Below are 26,772 nucleotides of genomic sequence, written 5' to 3' on the forward strand. Positions count from 1 at the left end.
TCAATGCTCCAAAATAATTAGCACACAATTTTTAAAAAACCCAAAGTATAGACTATAGCTCCCATTAGTATTTTTGCTTACTGGGCTTCAGCGATATTTTAAAATATGTTTATTATAGATCTTATTGCCCTATGATTATTACATTTTCATTTGAAAAAAACTCTAGAGGAAACAAAAAAAGAAAAAAAAGAAATACACTGCTAATAATTTACACACCACTAGATTTTCTGGAGAGTTTTAATAAGCAGCAAATACTTACATTTTCCACACACAAAGATACCCCAGCTACCATGTCCCAGGGCTCTATATAATGTTACGGAAACACCAAACGACCCACAGTTATGGTTTTGGGATCTAGAATTATAAATCTGCACTTGAAGCAATTCATTGTTATATATCCTGGGTTAATGCCTGCAGCTTCCCGGATTACATCATTAAAGCGATATATGCTCCTTTACAAAGTCAGTTGCAGTAATATTTCCAAGAGGCAGGCTAAAATACTGTAATGTAACAGAACAAGATTTGGAACTGCAGCCTCTGAATATGTAAACACATGTCAACATCTACATACGGTAGCATCCATCTTGTTAGGACAAAAATAGGCCAATGATAAAGTCATGTGAAGACGTTTCGTTCATCCCTGGACACTTTTTAAACCCCGATTTTAGAAACCAGTACTAAGGAGTAGACTGATTTTCTACAGTGCTTGAAAGATCCTAAGATCACGAAGAAGCTTATTATGATGAACCTGCCACAAGGCTGGCCCAAGCTAAGGGCTTGTCCCCAATAGCTCTACCAGGTGGGCATCATGTCTGGAAACCAAACTCTCCCGAGATGCTTGGACACTTCCCAATGAATCTGCTCCAAGCTGTACTTCTGGTCGGGGATCAAGACCTCTTCCATGATTGACAGCTGAGACAAGCGGCCACCACACATTTTCACAAACTCCACAAAGGCACTGCAGGACACACCACATTCTCCGAGGCCAATGGCTGACAGGTTCTTACAACGCTCAGCAATGCGGATCAACTCTTCATCCAGGGGCCGTAGCCCGTTGGCGCACACCACCAGTTCAACCAGTCGCGGACACGTCATTCCAACCCGTCCGAGGACCTCTTTGCTGACCGATCTCCCAAAATAAAGATGGGTGACCGGAGTTTCGTATCGGAAGAAGGGATCAAATTCTTCTTCGTACAAGAAAAAGTACATAACCAAATTCACTTTAGGGGAATGTCTGAGGAAAGCATCCCAACTGCTTTTCTCCAGTGTGTGGAAGTGCGTCTGTCCCGGGTTCTCACTGACAACGTCAATGCGCAAATGTTCCAATCGGACATGTTTTTCAGACGACAGAGCAAGAAGGAGCTCATCGCTTAACAAGTGGTAGTTCAAGGCCAGCTCTCGTAAGCCATGGCACTGGTCAGCTACACAAAGGATTCCTAGAAAATAAAACACAATATGAATTCACCTTCGGCCTGTCATAGAATAGAAACACATACACTACAGTAAATGCAAAAACTAACAACTTTGAATAGTTTAGAGATAAGAATCGGGCTGAGGAATAAAACATTTCCTCACTGGTGATAACAAAGCTGACTTGGAATTTTAATGTGGAAATTAAACCTGCCAATAGATCTAGATTTTAATCATGCAGTAAAATTTCTTCAAGTTGAATACACTTTCCTATGATTCATTAAAGGCAGTCCTTGACTTACAACCATTTGTTTGGTGACTTTTCAAAGTTACAACGGCACTGGAGAAAGTGACTTATAACCAACCTCTTTCTACACTTATGACCATTGCAACATCCCTGTGGTCACATGATCAGAATTTAATCACTTGGCATCTGGCATGTATTTATGACTGTTGGGTTGTCCCTGGACCATGTGATTCTCTTTTGCGACCTTCTGACAAGCAAAGTCAATGGGGAAGCCAGATTGATTTAATCACTATAGTATTAGCTTAACTATGACGATAATTCACTTAACAACTGTGGCAAGAAAGGTCATAAAATGTGGCAAAACTCACTTAACAGCTGTCTTGCTTAGCAACAGAAATGTTGCTTCAATTGTCATAAGTCTAGGACTACCAATAATTAAAGAATCTCCACCTGCTTCTAGAATAATAAAATAACCATTCCTCCTTTTTTAAAAATGCAGCACATTATTCAGGAAAATGTTTTGCCAGTGGCAGGAATCCACGTGTGGTGGAAGTGACTAAAGCAGGGAGTGACCTGGCAAAAATAAACTGCACGAGAGGTGCATTTTGGCAACTGGTTGAAAAAAAGAAAAAGAACAGAACAAAGATTTCACTGTTTCATCCAATTTCAAAAGAACTGCTGCCGAGGTGCTTATTTTATGTTATTTATTTATTTATTTATTTATTTGTTTGTTTATTGTCTGCCTTTATTATTATTTTTTATAAATAACTCAGGGTTGTTATTTTTATAAATAACTCAAGGTGGTGAACAAATTCCTTCCTCCTTTTTTCCCCGCAATAACAAATTTGTGCAGATCATCCTGAATTTTTGGAAATTTCCGATATAAGTTGGGTATAAATGCTAATTCAAAATATTCATTGTACCAAAAATATCCCCCAAACAAACTTACCTGCTGGAGAAACATGGGGACAGCTGCTCATTTTTAAGAGTTTTAGGGTATCACTGTTGTTAGCCACCAACACCTTGAGAGATGGATCGTCTACTGGCGTACCGTCTATCTTGAGTGAAGAAAGGGATTTGGAGTTTACAAACACCACAGTTAAGGCTGACACGAAGTGTGACTGTAAAAAGGGAGTAAACATTGAAATCAAGAAATGGAACGTAATAATCCCATTCAAGTTTATCCAAAGAAAATAAACAGCAAACTCCCAAAAACTTGACGTATATAGATATATTTGTCAGCGTCTCAAAATAATATATTGTGAACTTAAAAAAATTCTGGGTTTGCTGATTAGATTGGTACCAAGGGGGGGGGGGGAGAAGGATGTGAAATTATCCTGGGGCAGAATAAATGAGACCACCCTGGTCACCCATCCCAGAAGCCAGATGCAGGAGTGTTGTCTGGGTAGCTGCCAAGAGGGCATATTGTGGGCTCTTGCTGAAAGGAGCAGGCCGGGGTAGATTCTTTTGCAACTGCACCAGGCCTTCCTGTCAGGGTGTGCCCAGGTGGTGGTGCCATGAAACCACAGTTCTATATCTAGGCTGTAGCTCTTCTGACTCATATCCAAGTAAAACCATTCAGAGCTTGGGAGGAGGAGGACTTCACTCCCCACCTTCCATCTTCAAGGGAGCCCTGCCCAATTATTTTAATAATGGGTTTGATAAGGGAGAATCCATTAACATTAAATCCAGACAAACAGAAGTGCTGCGGAGGAAGAGAAAAGTGGGATAAAGGGGAAGCTTCCCTGGAGGAGCTAGATCCCCAGTTGGCACAGTATCTTTGGGTGGCAGCAGTGGTGAGGACGGGGCACTACCTATGGCACTGCCCACTTGACTGTTCCCGAGCAATAGTTTTGCAGGCCTTAGTTACAACCTCTCTCAACTACATCAGTGGTCTTTAGTTGAAAAGGGTCAGAAAAAATATGGCAATTTGGCTATTCTCTGCCTGTTCAGGTAGTCCTTGACTTACAACAGTATTTTAGTGACCATTCAAAGTTGAAACCGCACTGAAAAAGGTGACTTATGACCGTTTTTTCACACTTATGACTGTGGCAGCATCTCCATGGTCCGTGATCAAAATTCAGATGCTGGGCAAATCATAGTCCTGGGGTTACATGATCCTCTTTTTTGACCTGCTGACAAGCAAAATCAATGAAGAAACCAGATTTACTTAACAATTGTGTTATTAACCTAACAACTGCAATTGTGGCCAGAAAGGTTGTAAAAAGACTCACTGAGTGACAGAATTTTGGGGCACCATTGTGGTCATAAGTCGAGGACTAACTTGTATTGAATGATTTAAAAAGGTCTGTTGAACACAACTTGGTTTTGGTATTGACCTTAAAGGCCCTAAATGGCTCGGAATGAGACTGCCCCTCCCGCTGTAATCCCACACAATAACCCTGCTTGGCAGGAAACACCCTTCTGAAGGTGCCACTGCAGCCTGGAGCTCAACTCCCAGGTAAATGGAAAACAGCCCTTTCCTGCATGGCTTCCAGATTTCAAACCACACATCTGTCTCTTCCTCTCAAGGTGTTTAGAAGGTAGTTAAAAACTCAACATCCCTTCACAGGCCTTGACCGTTCATTACTTTAACAAGTGGGTTTATTGGGGAGTTTCAATTTGAATTGTATTCATTTTGTGATTTCTACATTCTTGTCTTTTTTTCAAAATTATAAACTGCCTTGTGGGTCCTTTTAAAAAAAAATACAAGCAAGTTATAAATCCAATCTTCAAGACGAATAGAGTTGTTGCATTCTCAAGTTTTGTTCCAGCAAGATCTGGATAGTTTCTCTTTAAGTTTCACTAGCAAATTCACTCAAATACTTTGGCCACCTAAAGAGAAGGAAGGACCCACTGTAGAAGAGCCTGATGCTGGGAAAGATTGAGGGCAAAAGAAAAGAGAATGAGGTGGCTGGATGGAGTCACCGAAACAGTAGGTGTGAGTTTAAATGGCCTCGGGGGAGTGGGGGGATAGGATGGCAGAAGACAGGAAGGCCTGGAGGAATGTTATCCATAGGGTTGCAATGGGTCGGACACAACTTCACAACTAACAACTAAGCAATGGTGGAGTCAGAGCTTCTGTTGGAACTGATAGCATTGACTTTTGATACAAACTGAAGGATGTGTGTTAGTTGGAAAAGGGGCTACCGACACCTTCTGATTATTATTATTTTTTGCCAGCGTGGACTAACATGGCTCTCCCTCCTTCTCTGTGTGCCTGGAAGAGAAAGCTTGATCACAACAGCATGGTCACGATTTGTTCCAGACTTGCTGGTAACCAACCACACCGGATTAAAAATCTGCTCAGTACCTTTGGTAAATCCATGAAACTCGGTCGAGCAGTGGAAATCAGTCCAAGGGTCTTTAAAGAACAATTCACAAGCTGGGATAAGATATCACAAGCAGCCTCAGCCGATTCCTTGCTGCTATCCACCTGAGTGGGGGGAAAAACCCAACAAGAGTCAGTGGGTAAACAGTCCCTTCAAACACTATCTACAGGTAATCCTCGATTTACGACCACAATTGAGGCCAACATTTTGGTTGCTAAATGAAACATTTGTTAAGTGAATTTTGCCCCACTTTATGTCCATTCTTGCCACAGCTGTTAACTCAAATCACCGCAGCTGTTAGCTTAGTGACACAGTTGTTAAGTGAATATGGCTCCCCTACTGACTTTGCTTGTCGGAAGGTCGCAAAAGGGGGTCACTTGACCCCGGGACACTGCAACCATCATGAAAACAAGTCAGTTTCCAAACAACTAAATTGATTACGTGATCATGGGGATCCTGCAACGGTCATAAGTGTGAAAAATGGTCACAGGTCCCTTTTTTCAGTCTCTGTTGTAACTTTAAATGGTCATTAAATGAACTGTTGTAAGTCGAGGATTACTTGTACTTTGTTGTTGATTGAAAAGTATTTCAACTCCGAAAATATACTAAAAAGAATAATGCTGATGTTGTTCCTGCTATGAGCCACTGGATGAGAAAAACCCTAATTTAGGTAATACTGAATGTGAAACATTCGGACAAAGGGAAGTTGCATTACTTATCACCAGGAACGGAATTTGCAACAAAATGCCACAGATTGTCTTCCGGTTTATAACAAGCAAGCAAACAAAAAAGCACCATCCTTGCAGCCATCCTTCCAGGCAGTAACTCACTCCAAGCAGGTGTTCTCCATTATGCTGTATTTTGCTTTGTTTTCCAACCATCTCTGTTCCTGAGTATGCCAAGTCCTCTCTGAATAGTTGTGGTGTATGTGTGTACCCATGTGCATGGTGAATAATTCACAAGAATGCATTAATAATAGAACTCTCATATTGAGCTCTCAAGAACTAAACGTAGAGCTGGCTATCAATGCTTTTAGGTCAAAATGTGACTTGTTGTACAGGACAACAACCAGCTCTGTGGGAAACAAAACAGGAACTTGGTTCATACGCCGTCATAAATCATTAATCAAGATTGTGCTGCTCATTTTTCCTTTGCTTTGTCTTCTTTGGTTATTCAGAGTTACGTTGGCAAGCTATGATTTGTGTGTTTGGATGTGTGTGTGTGTTCTCCAAGCTCAAACAATGAACAACTTTAATTTCCTGTTGGCAATCCTGATTTGAACTTCAATGTGAAAGACAGTTGTGTTCTCCAAAAAAGGGCAACTTGTCGAAGAACCAAAAAAATAGATAAACCGATAAACCGCATTCATTTGACACAAATGGGGAAATGTCTCTATTGTTAGGGAAGTAGAATTCACACATCCCAGCACTTTATTTTTTTAAATAAAGGGCAATATTCATAGCTCAGGGTTAAAATGAGGGGTCCTTGGTGCTCCCTGAGCTTGCTTGTTTTCTTGCAGACGTTTCGTTACCCAAACTAGGCAACATCATCAGTGCTAGTCACTGTGCTGGTCTAGCAGTGATGATGTTACCTAGTTTGGGTAATGAAAACAAGCAAGCTCAGAGAGCACTAAGGACGCCTCACTTTATCTTATTTTCTCCCTGACTGTCTCCAAAGGTGCTTCTTCAGGAGGCAACTGGACTTCCTTGTTTTTTCTTTGAAGACATTTTGCTTCTCATCCAAGAAGCTTCTTCAGCTCTGACAGGATAGTGGGGATAGAAGGATGACTTGGATGACTTCAGAATCTCTACAGACTTCTCCCTGTCTTTTCTATGCCTTCATGCAGAGTAGAATTGAACTTCTCTACTGCTTTTTTTTTTTGGATCTGCAAGATCCTTTGAGGCTTCAGGGTTTTTCCTCATATAAAAACTTCAGACATTTTAAAGGTTTAGGTGTGCTTTGCATGTGAGCAATGTCTAAGTCTGATCCATCATTATCCATCAGACTGGGGCACCAACAGTTTTCACTCAGCAGGGAATTGACTAGGAAGAAAATCTGTTCCTTCCACTCTGCGCTCTCCTCAATGGGCATTAACTTTCACCAAGTTTACACATTCATCCCTGTAGCTCTTCTTTTATATCAGCAGGACATTATTTAAAACATAAAACAACTGCAGGATTGTCTACACCAAAATCAAAGCAGGTGGGAAAGCAGATCCAACCATCTCAGCAGTTCTTGCCTTCTGGAATCTCATCCTGTCCACGTTGTGTGGCTACTACAGGAGAAAAGGCTCAGAAGAGCAACTTGCTATTTGCTAGGTTTGAAAATTCTAAAAGAACATTTGGGAGCTTCCCTTCTTTAGCTGGAAATTTACCCATATATCAGGGTATCAGAACATTCCAGGAGTTAATTCAAAATGCAACCAGATCTTGATTTCTTATTAGATATGGAAATTCCAGTTATCTAGTATGCAACAACCTTCCTACCAATCCTTTCAAATCTGTTCTCACACTTTCAATCCCATATTTGGATCCACCTAGTTTCCAAACAGGAGATTTACATATCACTAGAGTATCAAGATTGCCATTCAGCATTCCTTTATCCGGAAAGTAATCTACATATCAAGCTGATGAAAGAATAGAGTACAAAGATAGGAGGATGGGCTAGAGGCCTAATGCGTATTGAAGCCATGTTCTCTGATCTGATTAGAGTGGAGTGGTGGGGGAGTATATTTCACCTCCACATTTGTGTTTGAGGAGGAATCTTGTCAAATAATGCTGCTATTCTCTGGCTCCTTATCTGGAGTCTACAAATGGTTCTCAAAAACATGAGATCCCTCCATTAGAATCTTCATATTTAATCTCCTCAACATTATTACCAGGAAGACTTGGGTTTTTTGGGAGCACAACCCCTTTTTTTTCAGATGGAAATTACAAAACAAGCTGACTGTGGTCTATTATTAGAGCTCACTCACATACTAAACTCACCTTTTCATGTAATACATGAATACAATTCATGTAATGCAATTTATTCCTTCCTCTTTCTGTCCAAAACCTTCCTGGAAAACTCATGGCACAGACTGGCTATTCATATGGCGCTTCACATTTCCATTTAGAATTTTTGTCACTTTTCACCCAACCTCCTTAGGGCCCAAGATGTCTAATTCTACGCTAGTATGCTGGCTTAGAGCCTGCTACTTTCTGGCTTATGAGCTTTAACAGCTGTCTGGCTTAATTACATCAATCTCCTGACTACTGCCCGTCTTGCAAAAACCTTCTGCTAGTAAAAGGTGTTAGAACAGAGGTGTCAAACTCTCCGCCTGTGGGTCGGTTGCGCCATGTGGTGGCCTTGCCTGGTTTAGCAAAGGGGGAAAACAAACACATCCCGCTACGTCACGTGACATCGCCATGATGCTGTGAGTTTGACATCCCTGTGTTAGAAGATGGATTCCTAGGTGTTTGCTGAGGCTGTCCTCAGAAATTTCACAGCTGGTGGCATTTCCACATACCATCTGGCATAAATGTTCCTCAACTGGAATGAACTCATGTAATTACTTGAATTTGGTACAACCAACTATACTGCCCCAACCAGAAAAGAAACACCAGAAGACAACTTCCTGTTTGACTAGAAGGAAGCATCCATCCTTTGGAAAATATATTTTTGGGAGAGAGGGAAGTGACATTTTTGTATCAGGTTCTGAGGCCCTTTGTCCTGTTTGCATTTTTTTTTAAAAAAATACTAAACTTATGAGCAGCTTTATAGTTATTTTATCTCCTTAAGCCTTTACCATGATAGAAATGGGAAGGAACTGGAATTAGATGAAGTAAAAACATGTCTTCTATTGTCCTGGAAAACACAAAAGACTAATCCACTGTGTAGATGTCTCCTTCACACCCAGAGGAAATATCCACTGAGGCAAATATTCAACATCCCTCCTCAGGTTCAGCATAAATGTAAAAATAATTTAATAACTACCTGTTGTGCTCTTGGTCAACTCTATCTGTTTCTCTTTTGAAATTATGACTCACAACATATAATTAAGATTATAAAAAATTAAAAGGTTGAGTAATCATTTTGTTGTAAATAAAGTAGTTAACATACACGACAGAACACCCAAATAGAGATGCCTAAAATACAATTAGAGCTTAAAAATAATTTGCAACCCCCAAAATGTTACTCTATCCCATTCCATTCCCTTATTCTACTTCTTTCCTATCCATCCCATGCTATGCCATGCCAACCTTTCTTAAACTATCCTTTCCTGCCATATCCTTCTCTTCCCTACACTACCATATTTTTTTTTACACAAATCTTTATTGGATTATAAAAAAATGTGCATCAACTGACAAACCAGGGCTGGGGAATTTCCTTTCTACATGTAGAAATGTACATCATCCTGCTGCAATCAATCTGCAAGGATAAATATTTTGCCAGCACAATTTCAAGCCTCTTCCTTGAAGCTGCTGGGAAATTTTAAAGATGGAGTTGAGCATTCTTAGCCAATCAAAAAATCCAGAAATACCACAGGCATAGGATGAAAAACGTAGCCATCCCTCTCTTGATGCTTCAGAACATGACCAAGTAGGCTTCAGTGTTTCTCCACAAAGTTGAGGGATCAAGTTGAAACCTCAGAATTTCAAAGAATCCCTATTCATCTCAGATTAAATGGTTGAACTCCTGAACTCATTAATTTCCCAATCAGCTACTCTGCCAGCCTCTTATAATTCCATGAAGGAAGGTCCAATATATTTAGAGGTGGTTCTGCTCCCTTCTTAGCAAGGTGTTCCAAATTGTCCCGTGAGAGAGCATATGTTGAGCCCTAGGCTATCCCAAGGCCAGTATTCCAGGTGCCAGTATTCCAGGTGTGGCCAAACCACTGAGCAGCACAACAGCATCATAGTGTTGAACATTTTATTTTTTTTAAGTTCCAGCTTTTAGATTAAAATGTTTTCATGTCAGGGTCAATATAGTCCTGCAAATAAGGTATTTTTCATATTTTAGCATATTATCCATTTAAAAAATCAATATAAATGCAACTTAAATAAACTGAAATAAAACAATGGACCCTGACAGAATTCACTGAGTTCAATGATAATCCATCACGTGTCAAAAGATTTGTAACAACTATTATTAGTCAAGCACAACACTTCACAACTGTTAACACAAAGTTTGTGTAAGCACTCCCAAGGTAATCACACATGATCAGTGTGTGGGCGGAACTAATAAAACATTCGATTGTTGTCAGCTATTTTTGCTGTTTGTGTTAACCACAAAAATGGCCCTCGCCCTGTCTTGCTTGCTGCCATTTTTCTGTGTCTGCTCCCTTAACCACCAAAGGAAGAGACTGACTCCCTCAACAAAAGGGGCTGATTAGACCAGGTTTTCTAAGAAAAGATACTGTTGGCATGGCATACTCTGCTGTGGAAAGGTTTAGCAAAGCTATTTTCTCCCTACCAAGGGGTCTTTATTTATCTGAGTTGGAGGCCTGAGATGCACTATAACTATACTTCCTGATTGGCAGAAGCTGGAATCGAAAGTTTGTCAGACTTTCAAATCCACTTTCCTAAACATCAGAACATTGCAAGTCCAGATTTCAACTTTGCTAAATCTCAGGTAAACTTTTGCTTTTAGCTAATGAGCCATGGCCTCATTAAGCTTTTTATATATCTTACTAGATTGTGCAAATAATAATATTATTGAAAGATTCCTGCGTCACCATGGACTATTCAGCTTCATGGGAATGAGTGGCTAAGCAGGCAACGCCTTTAACCCTGGTTAATCTGGTTGCACGGTCCCACTGACTGATTCCTTTCTCCTCAAGTACTCTGTGGAATACACCCCTCATGTTTTGCCTCTCACTGTTCTGTTGAGTTGGCTTACTTGGAAGTTCCCTCTCTCCTGTCTCTCTTTGGCCTGCATGTTATTTTACAGATTTTGCTCAATTTGTTAATCCTTCCTCAGAAACTACCATTTTTACTCTCAGTCACATCACTATTTGTAGTCTTCAAAACATCTCAGGAGCACCAATTTCACCTGCTGTCAATCTATGTTTATTTCAGCCTGTCTTCAACTGCCCAAGAATTTGAAGTTTCCCTACAGTGGTCATCAGCATCATCCCTAAAAACAGGTTATCTCCTGTTTTTATCTGAAGATAAACACCCTGTGAGGGCCTGTCACTCCTCTAGTTCTGTGATCACGTTTTTTATATTTAATCCACCGAGACTGAATTCATCCACTCTTTGTCCACCAGTAATTCCTTCTACTTCTCCCCATTCTATTATTTCTTTCTCCTGCCTTATAACCACATTGGTCCAACTCCTGCAATTCTCCTTCAATCCTCTCTCTCTACCTGTGCCCTCCGTCACCTGCAGGACTTCAGTAGGGCTGAAGGGAGTTGGGGAAAAATCAGCCAGGCTCCTAACTCCAAGTGAGGGAAAAGCCCGCCAGGCTCCAAAGGAAACTCCAACTGAGAAAGATACCAGTGCATGGCTGGTATCCGGACAAACACCTTGGGGTGCTGCCCCATTTTCAATGGGGAGAAGACATGCTGAGTACAGGTTGATAAGCACCCTCCTTCTCTCAGGGACTCCCATTCAGTAGGAACTATTTATTGCCTCCAGTGAGCAAACTCCCCTTTCCCCTCTGCTGACATTTTCTCCCCTCTGCTGTTCGAACTCAGCGGACACTGATTTCCGCAAATCAACCCAGATTTTGATTGAACTGGATTTGGAAGACGTATTGTTCAATTCAGTGGCAAGGCAATTCAACCAGGGCAACGCTGAGATTCAGAGAAGAAAACAATTCATCCCCAGAGCATGGTGGCGAAACGTGGAAACCTCTCTGAATTGGTGAGACGGGAGTGCAGAAACGAGAGGCTTTCAGAGGACATAATTCCTACTGACTACAACAGGATACTTCAGAATAACAAGAGCTGGAAGGGACCTTGGAGGCCATCTAGTCCAACCCCCTGCTTAGGCAGGAAACCCTACACTACTTCAGACAAATGGTTATCTAACTTCTTCTTTAAAACTTCCAGTGTTGGAGCATTCACAACTTCTGGAGGCAAATTGTTTCACTGGTTAATTGTTCGGTCAGGAAATTTCTCCTCAGTTCTAGGTTGCTTCTCTCCTTGGTTAGTTTCCCTCCATTGTTTCTTGTCCTGCCTTCTGGTGCTTTGGAAAATAGCTTGACACCCCCCCCCCCCATTCTTTATGGCAGTCCAACAAATATTGGAATACTGTTATCATGTCCCCCCTGCACTTTCTTTTCTTTAAACTAGACAAGAAATCCCCCTCCCACATTTGGGCTCGCATTCAGGCGACCTGAATCCCTCGGCCCAGGAAGAAGCCTCCGGGGCGCCCGGCCAACCTGGCTCTCGCTCACCTTGAAGCTGACGTACTGCAGGTGTCCGGCGTGTCGCTTGAGGATCTGCTTGATGAGCTCCGGGTGGGTGGCTCTGGCGCCGGGCTGGCCCAGCTCGAACTCGAAGCGGCGCCAGAGCTCCGGCAGGTGGAAAACCCGCTGCCAGCCGCGGCAGACTTGCGAGGCCCGCGCGCGGTCCAGCAGCGGCAGGTGCTGGAAGACGCGCAGCAGCACCTCCGGCAGCAGGGAGGCCCAATCCGGCCCGGGAAGATCCCGTCGCTTGCCTTCGCCGTCGCCCGTTCGCTCTGCTACCACCGCCGCCGGCGTCCGCTTCATGCTGCCAGGGTGGTCTCGCCGACAGAAGCGGCGGCCTGAGGAAAGGCCTCGAGCGCCGCCGCCCCTTTTCCTAGTCGCCATGGCAACGTCCCCCTCCTCCCCAAGCGACGGCCTTAATCTAGGCCCCGCGGCCTCTTTCTCTTCCCGCGTCCCACGTAAGGCGAATGGGGTGCCACGTTTCTCTCAACCAGGCCGCCTCGGGCTGCAAGCCTCCCACCCGCCTCCTTAAGAGTTCCCGACCGCGTTCGCGTTGTTTACTTTGCGCCGGCCAAGATGGCGGGAGGCGGCGCGGCGCATGCGCGGCCCAGGCCCGTCCATTACCTTCCCTCCCTCTTTTCCCCTGACAATAACTCTCCTCAGGAGTCTCCGGTAGGAAAAGGCCCCGCGTGGCTTTATTGAGGCTACATTCCCTTCGGCGGCGCTGCTGGGCGGGGAGGCGCCTTTCAGAAGTGCACTTCGGCCAAGACGGCGCCCCCGGAGCCCCACAAAAAAACTGGGAGGAAGGAAGCCGCCGTTGTACAATCCAAGACTTCTGAGGCGGGACAGACATGGGAACACGGCTATATATATATATAGTTATATATATAGATATGTATATATATAAATCTATACAACGCGGTTCGAGACTGGTTACATCGAGGACGCCCCACCCCCACCCCGTTTATCGGCCTCTCGCCCTGCCCTGCCCGCAGCAGCCACTGTCCGGCATTCAGGAGGGAGGAGGGAGAGGAAAGTCAGCGGCCTCCGGAGTCCCTGCTCGGCGAGGCTCGAGGGGGCGATGCGCAGCGCGGCCGCATGCAAAGCGCCTGAGGCGAGCCCGGCCCCGGGCGCCGTGCCGGCCAAATGATCCCCGGCCTGGGTTCCGACGTTGGGCTCTGAGGCGGCTAGAAAGTGTGCGCGTTTCTGCAGACGCCGCAGCCCAGCGCGAACTCCTCGCCCGTGGGAGGGTGGACGACGTGGAGCGGACACTCGGCCCCTTCCAGCTGCTTGCTCTTGGGACCTGCAAGAGAAGGCAAGGCCGGCCGTCAAACTCCGGGGTCCCATCTGGGTTCTGCCCCGTCTCCATGTGGGGGCACCGCAGGGCATCCTTCCCTCTGGCCCAAGCCAGCTGCTCCCCGAAAAATCCCTTTTTGACAAGCCCGGAGGTAAAGAGTGAAGAGAAATAATCCATGCGAGGGTTCCCTGGATCTAAGGATTATTTTCTTTCTCTAAAGTTAATTATTATTTAGGTTTATTATGTATAACATGTTTTTATATTTATTTTTATGTATTTATATATTCAAATTTGTATAATTTATAATACAATAATGTAATTATTAATAATTATAAAGGTAAAGGTCCCCCTCGCACATATGTTCTACTTGTTCCTGACTCTAGGGGGTGGTGCTCATCCCCATTTCAAAGCCGAAGAGCGAGCGCTGTCCGAAGACGTCTCCGTGGTCACGTGGCTGGCATGATGAAACGCGGAAGGGCCCAAAACGCTCTTACCTTACCACCAAAGGTGGTTCCTATTTATCTACTTACATTTTTACATGCTTTCGAACTGCTAGGTTGGCAGAAGCTGGGACAAGTAATGGGACCTCACTCCGTTAAGCGGCGCTAGGGATTTGAACTGCTGACCTTCTGATCAACAAGCTCAGCATCTTAGCCACTGAGCCACCACGTCCCTGAGATTAATAATTCTAAATGACAGCTATTGTTTATTATGATTATAAACCGCCCAAAGTTACACTGGTAAGAGGGATAGCCAATACATTTTATTAGTATTTAGTATTTATTAGTATTTATTAGGATTTATAGGCCGCCCTTTTCCCTGAGGGGACTCAGGGCGGCTTACAATCATTAGGGAGGGGGTGCAGTTCAAAAATAGACAATATGTGAACAAAGTAAAATAATAAAAACACAACTTGCATTCAACACTCGACACTCGGGTGGGGCCAATGAGAAGCTTATCCCCAGGCCTGTTGGGATAGCCAGGTCTTGAGGGCTGTGCGGAAGGCCTGAACGGTGGTGAGGGTGCGTATCTCGACGGGGAGATCGTTATTATTATAAATAATAATAAAAATAAAGGGCTATTCCATCTTCTGATCCTAACGGCTGAGTCTCTAACTGAGTCCCTCCTAATAGTTAGTCATTGACTTAACAGTTGTTCTTCAGTGACTGTTCAAAGTTATCAACAGCACTGGGAAAAAAAGTGACATGACTATTTTTCACATGACCTTTCTGGCATTCCCATGGTCACATGATCGAAATTCATTTGCTTGTCAACCGACTCATATTTATGACGGTTGCCGTGTCCTGAGATCATTTTTTTGCAACCTTCTATTAAGCAAAGTTAATGGGGAAGCCACATTCATTTAATAGCCTTGTTACTAAACAACTGCAATGATTCACTTAACTGTGGCAAGAAAGGTTATAAAATGGGGCACAACTCAACAAATGTCTCCCTTTGCAACATAATTTGTGATTGTAAGTGGAGGGCTACCTCTTTGCATGTTTGCCTGGGATTTAATCACATTTTTCCTAGTTCTGTATGGCCTGATGTAGTTTTACCACATAAACCACAAAACGGGCCCTTTAATGCTGTGGAACAGCTAGACAATCGCAATTGACTTTGCTTTATAAGCCTATTAATATTTTTTTCTTCTCACATTGTATGAACTTTCACATGCACAGCTGAATGTAACTGATCTATCGTGACCTGCATTGGAAATTCTTAGGCAAAATTAATCTAAGTTTATTTTGAAGTTTCTAAACCTCATCTGGAAGAACACCACTGTAACTGACAGTGATCAAAGATATCTCACCAACCACCCAGAAATATAATTCAACTGCACTTTAAAACATTACCTGCAGGGCAGTGAGGAAGTTCCTCTTTCGGAACACTTGTCATTCTCTGGAAATCATCGTGACAAGCGTTGCAAAAATGGGTGGTCCCGAAGCAAAAGAAAACAGCCACTGAACAACAGTAGCGGCATTTGTACTCTAGAAAATCTGTACCATGTTTGGGACACATCTGTGGGGGGGAAAGGAAAAAAAACAGCTTAAGCTGAAGAGAGTGAACAGTGATTCTTGATTTAAGATCTATGAAGATGCATGCAATGCTGGCTGGGGAATTCTGGGAGTTGAAGTCCACAAGTTGCCAAAATTGGGAACCCCCTGAACCTATTGAACATGTCCCCAAAATGGCAGAAGGAAAATGCTTCACTACCTGAGCTCTTGATACATCAGAACAGGCGCCGCAGATGAGTTCCCTGGGGTCATAATCATCTCCTTGTCCAGCTTCAGCATCACAACGGGCTTCTCCACCAAAATAAGCCTGGAGAAAGAAAAAACCAAGAAGAAACGCTGAGTACCATCACACTAACTTCCAGAAACATCAGTGAAACAGCAACAGGCCTCCGGCGATGCCTTGTATTTTGTGTTTCCAGCTTTTCTCCGCTTTAGGGAAGAAAAACAAAGCAAGGACAGTACGAATGAAGGGCTTTCGTTAGGATCCAATACAAACATGTTTTTTTTTGTTTCAAACTCCGTTTGGAACGGATCTCTTATGAAATTGGGCTGGTAATGAACTATAAAGGTGTCATGCTTTTGAAGCAAATACTTTCAACATTGGTAGTAATGGAAAGTTGTACCTATTACATGTGAAACATGAATTAAATAATAGAAAGGGCATTAGGATATATCCATTTGAAAAAATGTCCTAATTCCACATGTATTCCAAGTATATGTGTTTCTGGCAGCAAAGCTTCTGGGAGTAACTGGATTAACCACCGTAAAGTCTGCTAAAGGACAGTCTTGGGTGGAGCTACTAGGGCAGCTGGAGCTACTAGGCTAGCTGAAAGCATCTGGAGAAAAGAGCAAAAGGCCTTAGGAACTGAAAAGATACTGAATAAAGGAAGAGGGTAAGAAAGGCCATTTGTAAGAAGATGTAATTAAATTTAGAAAATAATAGAGGAAAATAGAGGAAAGAAAAAAGAGATTCTTGAAAGCAAGAGTTTGGAAACTGAAAGTTGAGAAATCAGTCACCCCCATTTTGGTTGTTAAGTATCTAGCCTAAGCATCACTACCAAAACACTGATACTGTAGTTCAACTCTCCTTCAATTTTCGTGAGGAAGCTGGATTGAAAAAATACATCTGGTACAAAAAAGCCCCCAGCAGAATTGTGATTTTTTTTTTTTTTTAAAAAAAACATTTTTGGTCAAGTATAATTTGCTTGGATATAGAGCAATCATAGTGTTATCATCTAAAAATATAGAGCTCAGTAAATAGTCAAGAAATGGATGTCCCTCTTTATCAATCATGCCGAAACACACATCTCCACATGTCCTCCATCTGAATCTGGATCATACCTTCTTGCATTTGTAGCAAACGTAATATGCGTATCTGTTCATGGCAAAGCCAGCAGGGTCATTATAAAACCGAACTCCGGGTGTTGTGATGGCTTCACTCTTGTGCAGCCCTTCATATTCCAGCCTCATTAAGGCTTTCCTCTTCACATCCTCATAAAGTTCCTTGATTGGATCAAGTAAGTCCTTTAATACCGCGTGGTTTATTTTGTTCTGTTGGGTTAAAAAGAAAGAAGCAGTAAGCCACAAATCACGGTTTACTGTGCAAAAACGATCCTAGTTTGCTTGGTGTAAACAAGTGACAACTAGTCTGTTCATGTAAACAGCTCTTCTGTGAAGAGGAAAGACAACACAGGCCAAAACAATTAGGACTGGAATTTTGATGGCCATATATTGAGGCACTCATAATAGAACTCATTTATGACCATTGTTAAGCGAATCACGTGCAAACTCCCTAATGAGCATTCTCCCCCCCCCCTTTTGAAACTTGCAAAAATTATCACAAATTGCAGTCCCATGACTATGGGACGTGTAACCAGTCATAAGTACGAGCCAGTTGCTAAACATCCAAAATATGGGATACAAGTAAATATTTACTTAAGAACAAAGAAAAATAATTGCGGGTAATTTGATCACATGCAATTTTTTTTTTTTTACTTCTTTCAAAACTCAAACTTAATTTATTAAGATTATCAATGGATAATCAATGGAGACAGAAGTGTCTCCTTCAATGTAAATTACAAGATGCCCAATAGAAACTCTTGGCTCTGTAACTTACCTTGCAAATGGGGCAGGACATGAACCCAAAAGTAATGCGGGGGCCAAGCCATCGGTTTTCTAGAACCCGGCAGCAGCATTGTAGGTGGAATATATGGCTACAGTCCAGCTGCAGAAAGTAAGAACTATGAATACATTTGCACTGATACTCTGATAGATCCAGCAACGCTCAGCATTCCCGTAACTTTCCCTAACTGCAATGCTTTTCACAACTATCAGCCATGATTTGTTGAAAAATCAAAAGGGGTCTGATTTCCACATTACATCCACCCAGTTTTGGAATTCATGACACACAGGTTTAGTGTCATATCTGACCCCAATTATTTGCGCCCCATGAAATAACCATCCTGAACCAGCATGTTGGACAATTTTACCAGAGTGAATTCAAGCGTGTGATAAGGAGAGTGGTGGCTGATATGTATGAGTAGAATTGGTCGGAAAGAAATGAAAGTGATATGCTGGCATATTCCTCAGCAGTTCACTGCAAATACTATGTTTAACCAAGGTAACCATTATTCTTTAATCCGGTAAAACCATATTTTAGCTAGAATCTGGTCTTTGAAGAGGTACACGTGGCAATCCCTGCAGGTACCTTTCTCACTTTCCAATGAAAGTGGTAGTTCCCTTAATCTCACTTCAATCTTTATTTTCACATTGCTTTTTACACCTAATTCAGGATTTAAATTATTGAAGTAGAATATTGAAATATGATGGGGGGGAAAAAAATCAGACGACCAGATTTAAGATGATCCTGGAGGGAAAAGCAATGGACCCTATTAAACCAGGCTTGGAAGCTGATCGTAACAGTGCTGCACGTTTCCCCTCTGATTTAATGGAACTTGGCTTGAGCTGCTGCGCCATGTCTGCAGTTGGCAGTGGCTTCACTGGAGCCCTGGCCACCCTTAGAGTGAATCAAGAGGATAAATCAATGTTCTCTCACTCTTGTACTGAATCAAGAGGGGTTGGCTGGAGGATCAGAGGAAAATTGCCTTCTCCTTTCCATCAAATCCATTCAGGTGGTCCCTGCTAGGCAGAGCTTAGCTGTAACTTATGGTCAGCCTTCAATGGATTTCTGCTCACAAAATCCAGTTCAACATTGGTTTGTCTTATTTTCTTTTTCTTTTTTCCTACCTAGGCAACTTCCTAGCTCTGATGCCTGAGCACCAATTTGGCACACTTGACCAAAACGAGTGTTATTTGTCTCTCAAGTCCTTCTCCTGTTTGGCAAAGTCAGCTCTAGCCAAAAAGGTGATGTTGCAAAGTCATGGTACCCACATAGATCCTCAGTTCTAATTTAAGGTCCCTTGGCACTTATGTTTTAAATGCTTATTCTTCATGCCAAACAGAATATTCATTTTAAATATTGAACGTCAATCGTGCCAAGGTCCAGTTGAACCACAGTAAGACAGCTGATAGTCCTGATACGTAGAAGCATATGAATATCATCGATAGTACCAGAAGAAATAGGACAGCTGGGTCCCAGACTTGCTGGGACTCAGGAGTTGGTGTTAAGAGAGCAGCCCACCTGAATTGCGGGAGCTGCTGAAAGTGCTTCCGTGAAGCAAATCATGCACATGTCGTCGGCGTCTTGCTTCAGGGCGGTGGGGGTGCTCTTGTCGCAGCCATGCAGGCAGGGCAAGCACAGGTCCTCATTCCTGACTCCTCCGCAAGGATGGCCACAAGGGTGGGTTTTGCTGCAGGCGAGTTTAGCATATTCCTAGGAAAGGATCAGCCCCATCAGTGCAAACATCACAACGATTCAAAACCAGACGCATGAACATCAGCTGGCAGTCAGACGCCACATGATCCCAAATCGCTAATATCTACCCACACTCAGTTGGATTGGAGCAATACCAGAATCACCAGCCATGCCTATCATAACCGGCTTCCCCAAACCACAAAGCAACTCCTTGTCCTGACAAAAAAAAACCTTATTAATTTACTGTGAACTCTGCTCATTTACATCCAGCAAAGTCTTTCAAGGGTGGATTTACAGTCACAGACCTTATCTGGCTTGGAGAGCTGCCAGGCTAATATCTGCAAAAACTTGGCAAGGAGTCTCAGATAGTCACGAACCAATTAAGCGAACAAATTGTGTCCTGCAAACTCCACTCCCCTTTCGCTCCTCTTTTATTTCCTTTGGGAGGGGCCATTCATCATCCACCTGTGGCCTTCCTCCCAAGTCAACCCCTGTTCCCTTCACCTGACAACTGGGAACAGGCTCCAGCTGTTTGTCTGCCTCACTGATGTCTGACTCTGAAGGCAGCTGATAGCTGGCATATGGCTCTGGCCCCATCTCTGCCTCCGACACAGAGCCCTCATCAGAGCCTTCCAAAGCCTCCAGGACTGGCCCATGTTCCTCCCCAACCTCATCAAATCCGCTGGCTGCTAGCGGGCCACAACAGTGCGTTCATCTAAGCCTGGAAATCCACAAGCGAATCCATCAACAGACACAGGGACCTACAACCAGCCTATAAACCCTCAGAATTCAAATCCACCACACTGCCAAGCAGAGATGGCACTGACCCTCAACCAATCCCAACACCTCCCCCCCACTTTACTTCCCAGTGACCTTCACTTGACACACCCACACCTGACCCATCACAAGACTTGCTGACCACACAAAGCCTTTGTAAGCAGAGGAACACAGATACAGACATCCCCTAAACTCCGCTGAAAATGTTACCCAGCCAAGTAATGAAACGTTCGGAAACAAGCTTGGAGAATGAACCTCCACCCTCATCCTCCACCCGAGCGATAGATATTTGCCACCGTCGCAATCCATCAATATTCTTTGCAGAGGAGCAAAAAAAAAAAAAAAAAAAAAAGGTTTGGAAATCTTGGAATGAATGGGCAGAAATGGCAGAACTGTCTTCTGGCTAATTAGGTGCTCACGGACGAAGCCATTCCCTTCTCTCTCAGTCAGAAGCAAGTATTTTGAACAGGAAAGGGAGTGTGCATTTAACAGCTTCATCGGACTTCAGATAGAAGCAGCCACCTATGTTTAATAAAACTGTATTTGGCTAATATCTATAGGAGAACACTCAGAGGACAGCTGTCCCACCCTGGCCCTGTTCTGCCCATTCCTTCACCCAGAACTGAGCTATCCTCCTCACCCAGCTGAGCTATCCTCCTCGAGGTGCCACTCAGGAGTGACCTTCTCGAGTTCCAAGTACCATATTTTTCGGAGTATAAGACGGACCTTCCCCCCCCCCCCAAAAAAAGAGGGTGAAAAACTGGGTGTGTCTTATACACTGAATACAGCCTTTTTGGCCTCCTGAAACCCTGCCCCCTTCACCAAAATGGCCGTGCATAGCTTCCAGAGTGCTCCTGGGGGCTGGGGAGGGCAAAAATGAGTGAATAATGGGCCATTTTTTGCTTGTTTTTGCCTCCAGCCCCCAGGAGTACTCTATAAGCCTCCTAAAGGCTATGCATGCCCCCCCTTTTTTTTTGACAAAAAGCAGGCCCGTTTTTGCAAAAAACGGGCTGTTTTGGGGAGGTCCGTAGAGTGCAAAAACTTTTTTTTTATTATTTGCATCTTCAAAATCTTGGTTTGTCTTATACTCCGAAAAATAGGGTAGTTCATCTTGGACATTCTCAGACTTGGTTCAGAGTTTGGGTGTACAGACCTGGCAATCGGCATCTGAGCAGACACTGCCAACAGCAGATAACTCTGTTCCATTTCGGCAGCCACAGAAACGACATACTTCGCAGCTGCTTGTGGTGGGTTTGCCTAGATCCAAACCAGAAAGAAAAAGAAGAAGAAGAAGAAAAAAAGATACTTTCGTATTATCAATCAGGCAAATATTAACCGTTCTACCACGAGGAAAGGATTCTACCCAGCAGCCATGGCTTTGCAAGTACCAAGACAAGGCAGGCCCTGGAAAACTGAAGCATCTAGCACAAACTTTTTTTTGGCTCGGCCTAATGGCAGCAGCTTCTCAGGGTTTTTGGTACAGACACAGATCTACTTGCCAGGTCCTCTGGAATCAGAGATAGATCCTGAAAAGGTCTGTGCGTCAAACAGGACTCCCTGGGAAAATCCTGCAAGAAGGGAATTCACATACAGTACTTTTGTGATTCGCTTTAAAACATGCAGCACACGAGGTGCTGGGCAAAGTCATCCGTCAGGCATCGTTTCTGCACTGATGTCGTAATTATTATTTGAACTTGTATGCCACCCGATTCTCAATGACTCTGGGAAACCCACAACAATCAAACAAAGAAGGTACAATCCAACCCGTTAAAACAAAGATTTTTTAAAAAATGACAAACACGATGAAGCCAGAGTGCTACTCTCCCTTGCTAAAAATCTGGGTGAAGAGCCAGGTTTCAAGAGCTCTGCTAAAAAAAACAGCAGGAACCGATCTTGAGGGTCACTTTTTTCCAGAGGGAAGGTGCTGTTATAGAGAATGAACATGTTCAGCAGTGGTGGGTTCTGGATCCCGTTGCAACCGGTACGGTGCAATGGGGCTGGGCGTCCAACCGCATGCATGCATGCGTACATACCACCCACGACGGCTCCGCGACGCTCCAGCTGCTCAGCAGAGTGTCATGCAGGCACCGTGTGCTCCACGCGTGTACGCGTAAGCCCTGATTGGCTCAAATACAGGTAAGAAGGGCGGGTGGGTAGGCCCTCCGGAGAACAGTACCGGAATAGTACCTGGTGCTCCCAGCAGGCACCGGTACGCCCGTACCAGGATGTACTGGTCGTATCCCACCACTGATGTTCAGGGTCCCAAGAGAGGACATGGTTTAACTGAGTGTATGTCAACCAGGCAGGATCGAATCAACCAGGCAGATGTTAGGAGAGATATGTTAGGGAGAAAGGGAAGCTGCAAACTAGATTCAAATCTTAGTCAAGATCATGACATATGTGCAAAGACACTTTTTGATCGGGGTGCCTGAACCAAGAGTCCCCCCACCCCCATCTATGCTTGTGTTATTCTATGCAAGCCAGGAACCCAATTCAGAAAATATTTTGCAAGCCAATACTTGTATGTAAATACACATGATGAAGAATGAATGAATGAATGAATGAATGAATGAATGAATGAATGAATGAATGAGTGAGTGAGAATTGTATGGCACACACTCAGAATGCTGAATGTATTTTACATTGCCATCGTTGAAATGATTAAAAAATAAATTTTTAATTAAAAATAAATCTTACCTGTATGTTCTCTGAATTCTACCATAGCCTTCATGGTTTTAGAATCGGCTAGGGCCATCAACCAGAAGAGTTTAGTCCTACCACAGCCTTCATGAAGATCTACCTTGATAGCTTCTTCTTCCTCTTTGAAGACCTGTTGGGTTTGCCAAACACATATTAAGAATTGTAATTAGGGAGTCTAGATGATAAAAATTCACATTTTAACACCCACCCATAAATATAAAATAAATAAAATATAAAATAAAGTAATAAAATGAAATATAAAATAATTATAATAAAAATGAAATATAATATAAAATATAGTAAAATAAGAAAATAAAATGAAAATGAAATAAAATAATATAAAATAAAATAATAAGCTATAAAATAAAAAATGAAATGAAATAAAATTAAAAATAATAAAAGAAAATAACAATAATAAAATGAAATGTAATATAAAATATAGTAAAGTAATAAAACAAAACAAAATAAAAATGAGATAAAATAATATAAAGTAAACTATAAAATAAAAAAATGAAATAAAATAAAAAATAAAAGAAAAATAAAGTAATAAAAGAAAATATAGAAGAAAAAAAATACAATGAAATCAAGCAAAATGTTAATTATGCAATTCCATTTCATAGGATATAATCTCAACCTCTATTCTCCATCCAAACCCTGACCCTGGCTCGGGCATTCCCTGCTAATCCGGGGTGATGACATTTCATTTTCATTTCATTTTATTGACATTTATAGGCCGCCCTTTCCCTAAGGGGACTCAGGGCGGCTTACATTTCATAGGAGGGGAGTGTAAGACAGGACACAAAAGAAATGTGAATAAAGGAACATATTCCTTATAGACATATAATCCCCTGATTGATAAATGCAAATCCCTACTATATTTTCTCATGTGACTAGCAGATGACTAATTATAAACTTGGATGCCATCTTTTTTAAAAAAGAAATTTTAAATATGGTTCTTTTCCCCAGAGTTAGGGAGCCTGACTCATACATCACCTGCCGCTGATGTGACTTTGTCCGTCGATGGAGATGGAGGAATCGATCGCAGTCTGTGCAGAGATTCCCACAGACGTTGCATAAGATAATGGCCGCCGTTTCTCCATCATCATGGTTATCACACATTGGCTGGAAGATTTTTTTTTAAAAGAGATCAATCTAAGGTTAATAAAGTCTTCTCAGAGTTGAACTTGTTTCCTGTTGACCTTTCCTCTAAAGCAGGGTTTCCCAACCTTGGCAACTTGAAGATGTCTGGACTTCAACTCCCAGAATTCCCCAGCCAGCATTCGCTGGCTGGGGAATTCTGGGAGTTGAAGTCCGGACATCTTCAAGTTGCCAAGGTTGGGAAACCCTGCTCTAAAGCACAATACATAATTTCTTGCTGCATCCTTCTAGGATTTTTTTCTCTCCTTATTTTCGCGATAAAACAGGCATCTCAAGACGAACTTTTCATATCAGAATTGGGGGAAAAGTAGAGAACTTTGGGAGATAGGAAACGAATATAGGTAGGGATATCCCTCCCTCTCTTGTTGGTGATGGAAAACACGTGATAAATAATTAAATAAGAAAGAAAGATTTTGAGCATTTTACATTTCTCCTTCCCGGGCTTGATCAGCTGATGACATAAACTACAAGCTAACTCATTTCCTATCTGTGGATAGTTTTGTAGCTGGCATTCCTCCCATTTCTTTCTCAGCCTCCTACACCTGGCACTTCCCTCTTGGTGTCCCACCTAAGTGCTAACCAGACCGAGTGGCTCTGGGTTTGGGGTTCATTGGCTCAGATAAAATTGCCACTTCTGCACTTGGATGGGGTGGCACTACGCCAAACAGACCCTGTGTGCAACGTGGGGTTTTTCCTGACTCACGACTCCTGCTTGACGAGCAGGTGGCAGTTGTGGCCAGGAGGGCCTGCGCCAATTACGCCCCTTTCCTGGACCGACAATCCCTACTCAGTCACTCATGCCCTAGTCACTTCCTGTACTGACTATTGCAACGTGCTCTACATGGGGCTGCCCTTGAAGAGCATCTGGAAGCTCCAGTTGGTGCAAAATGCAGTGGCCCGCATGGTTTTGTGGAGACCCCGGTGTGCACTTGTATCACCTCTCCTGCGGGAGCTTCATTGGCTTGTTGATTTGTTTCCAGCTGCAATTCAAGATGTTGGTTGTCACCTTTAAAGCCCTTCATGGTTTGGGACCAGGTTATCTGAGGGCTGGTCATATCCAAGCGACCCATCAGAGCAGGGAGGCAGGAATGTGGTGGGTCCCATCCCCGAGGGAGATACATCTGGTGGGACCCAGAAGAAGGGCCTTCTCTATGGTGGCTCCCTCTCTTTGGAGCATCCTGTTCCCAGAGATTAGAATGGCTCACTCTAACACTCTTCCGGGAGGCGCTGAAGACCTGGTACTGCCAGCAGGCCTGGGGAATCCAGAGTAGGATGGAGCCCATTAAATGGCTCGTGTGAGGTGGTGTCGCTGGAGTGGGGGGTGGTTTTATTATATTAATTTATTATATGACACTTCTTTTATTAGTTTTACTGTTTTATATGAGGTTTTATATTCTGCAAGCCGTCTTGAGTCACCAGGTGCGAATAGGTGGCAATATAAATTCCCTAAATAAATAAATAACCAGGCCCAACTCTTATTTCAAGTTTGGGAAGATCAGCCTCACCTAACGGGCTCAAGCTAATCTTTGCTTTTCAAAGGACAAGATGCTCTAAAAAGTAGCATGGAAACACAAAATAACATATTCCTGAATACATAATTCCAGTAATCAATAATATCCATCTCAATGTATTTCAAAAGATGGTGGAGACTAACTCCGAAAGATACACCGCAAGCATCCATTCCTCACCATCTGCTTCTGCTGTCCATCTTTGCCCATCCATCTTCCAGAAGAGAGGCGGTCAACGTGATCTTGGTCAAGGACACAGAGAGAGGCCAGGGCCAACCACAGCTGCAGGAAAGAGGACAGGTTCATTCAGCAAAACCAAGGCTTTACCGTGACTGGAAGCAATTGCTTATTTGTCTATTTACCAGGGCTTGGGTGCTGAGAGTAGGTTCATAGTCCTATTAATATTATTTTAAATTATAAGATTAATAGCAATAGCACTTTAAGACATATCTATCTATCTATCTATCTATCTATCTATCTATCTATCTATCTATCTATCATCTATCTATCTATCTATCTATCATCTATCTATCTATCTATCTATCTATCTATCTATCCATCTATCTATCTATCTATCTCTATATACCACTTCATAGTGCTTTATAGCCCTCTCTAAATGGTTTACAGATAGCACTTAAGACACACACACACACACCCCAATTCACAGTGCTTTATAACCCTCTCTAAGCCGTTTAGAGTCAGCTTAATGCCCCCAACAATAATCTGAGTCCTCATTTTACCGACCACAGAAGGACAGAAGCCTGAGTCAACCTTAAGCCAGCGAGAATTGAACTGCTGGCAGTCAGCAGAATCAGCCTGCCATACTTCATTCTAACCACTGTGCCTACCGCAGCTCCTTGTTTAATAAGAAGCATGATTAGTAAAGAACCAAACTGACAAAAGACACCGCCAGAGATAAGAGGCAAGCCAACTTTCTTACGCGGGTTGTGGCGATGCAGCGCACAGGGGATCTGAATTCTTCTTCCATTTTGGTCAAAGCAATGATTGTTTCAGCAATGGCGTTTTTCGTCACCCGAGACCAAGCTTCAGACAAGTGACCCTGCACAAGGAAGCAGTTTAGGTCATGAGTAGGAAAGTGCGGGGTGGGGGGGGGGG

General features: G+C 43.0%; 2 protein-coding genes across 13 annotated transcripts in view; both read right to left on the minus strand.

Moving 5' to 3' along the window:
- Nucleotides 1-223: 223 nt before the first annotated feature.
- On the minus strand, nt 224-12,910 carry FBXL3 (F-box and leucine rich repeat protein 3). Of its 3 annotated transcripts, none has more exons than XM_087726891.1 (4): nt 12,373-12,910; nt 4,971-5,093; nt 2,607-2,715; nt 224-1,436 (listed from the first exon to the last, which is right to left on the minus strand). In XM_087726891.1, the coding sequence occupies exons 1-4, from the start codon at nt 12,766-12,768 to the stop codon at nt 793-795; spliced, it is 1,272 nt and encodes a 423-aa protein (XP_087583017.1). In that variant the 5' UTR covers nt 12,769-12,910; the 3' UTR covers nt 224-792. The 3 variants fall into 3 exon arrangements, with proteins under 3 accessions (XP_087583017.1, XP_087583016.1, XP_087583018.1); XM_087726890.1 differs by having other exon boundaries at nt 2,607-2,778; XM_087726892.1 differs by lacking the exon at nt 4,971-5,093 and having other exon boundaries at nt 2,607-2,778.
- A 147-nt stretch (nt 12,911-13,057) lies between these two features.
- MYCBP2 (MYC binding protein 2) overlaps nt 13,058-26,772 on the minus strand; it is a 144,914-nt gene continuing 131,199 nt past the window's right edge. For 9 of the 10 annotated variants that reach the window (XM_087726884.1, XM_087726887.1, XM_087726882.1 and 6 more), the window contains 11 exons: nt 26,597-26,716; nt 25,837-25,938; nt 23,984-24,112; nt 22,988-23,120; nt 21,444-21,547; nt 19,340-19,531; nt 17,816-17,923; nt 17,041-17,250; nt 15,899-16,006; nt 15,538-15,703; nt 13,058-13,687 (listed from right to left, as the gene is read on the minus strand). In XM_087726884.1, the coding sequence (XP_087583010.1) occupies nt 13,572-13,687; nt 15,538-15,703; nt 15,899-16,006; nt 17,041-17,250; nt 17,816-17,923; nt 19,340-19,531; nt 21,444-21,547; nt 22,988-23,120; nt 23,984-24,112; nt 25,837-25,938; nt 26,597-26,716 (1,488 nt within the window). In that variant the 3' untranslated portion in view covers nt 13,058-13,571. Of the gene's footprint in view, nt 13,688-15,537; nt 15,704-15,898; nt 16,007-17,040; nt 17,251-17,815; nt 17,924-19,339; nt 19,532-21,443; nt 21,548-21,581; nt 21,859-22,987; nt 23,121-23,983; nt 24,113-25,836; nt 25,939-26,596; nt 26,717-26,772 lie in introns of those variants that run through there. The other variant, XM_087726888.1, reaches the window with a different exon arrangement.

Source organism: Thamnophis sirtalis, unplaced genomic scaffold (assembly GCF_051295495.1).
Source record: "Thamnophis sirtalis isolate CommonGarterSnake01/CBP01778 unplaced genomic scaffold, rThaSir2_p1.2 scaffold_12, whole genome shotgun sequence".
NCBI lineage: Eukaryota > Metazoa > Chordata > Lepidosauria > Squamata > Natricidae > Thamnophis > Thamnophis sirtalis.

Bases quoted from the DNA above. Each gene is read 5' to 3' on its own strand.
- FBXL3 (XM_087726890.1), bottom strand. From the start codon at position 12,768: ATGGCGACTAGGAAAAGGGGCGGCGGCGCTCGAGGCCTTTCCTCAGGC. The intron at 2,779-4,970 runs GTACTGAGCAGA...CCCTTTTTACAG, and splicing joins GTTTCATGGATTTACCAAAG to TCACACTTCGTGTCAGCCTT. The intron at 1,437-2,606 runs GTAAGTTTGTTT...TTTATTTTCTAG, and splicing joins TCCCCATGTTTCTCCAGCAG to GAATCCTTTGTGTAGCTGAC.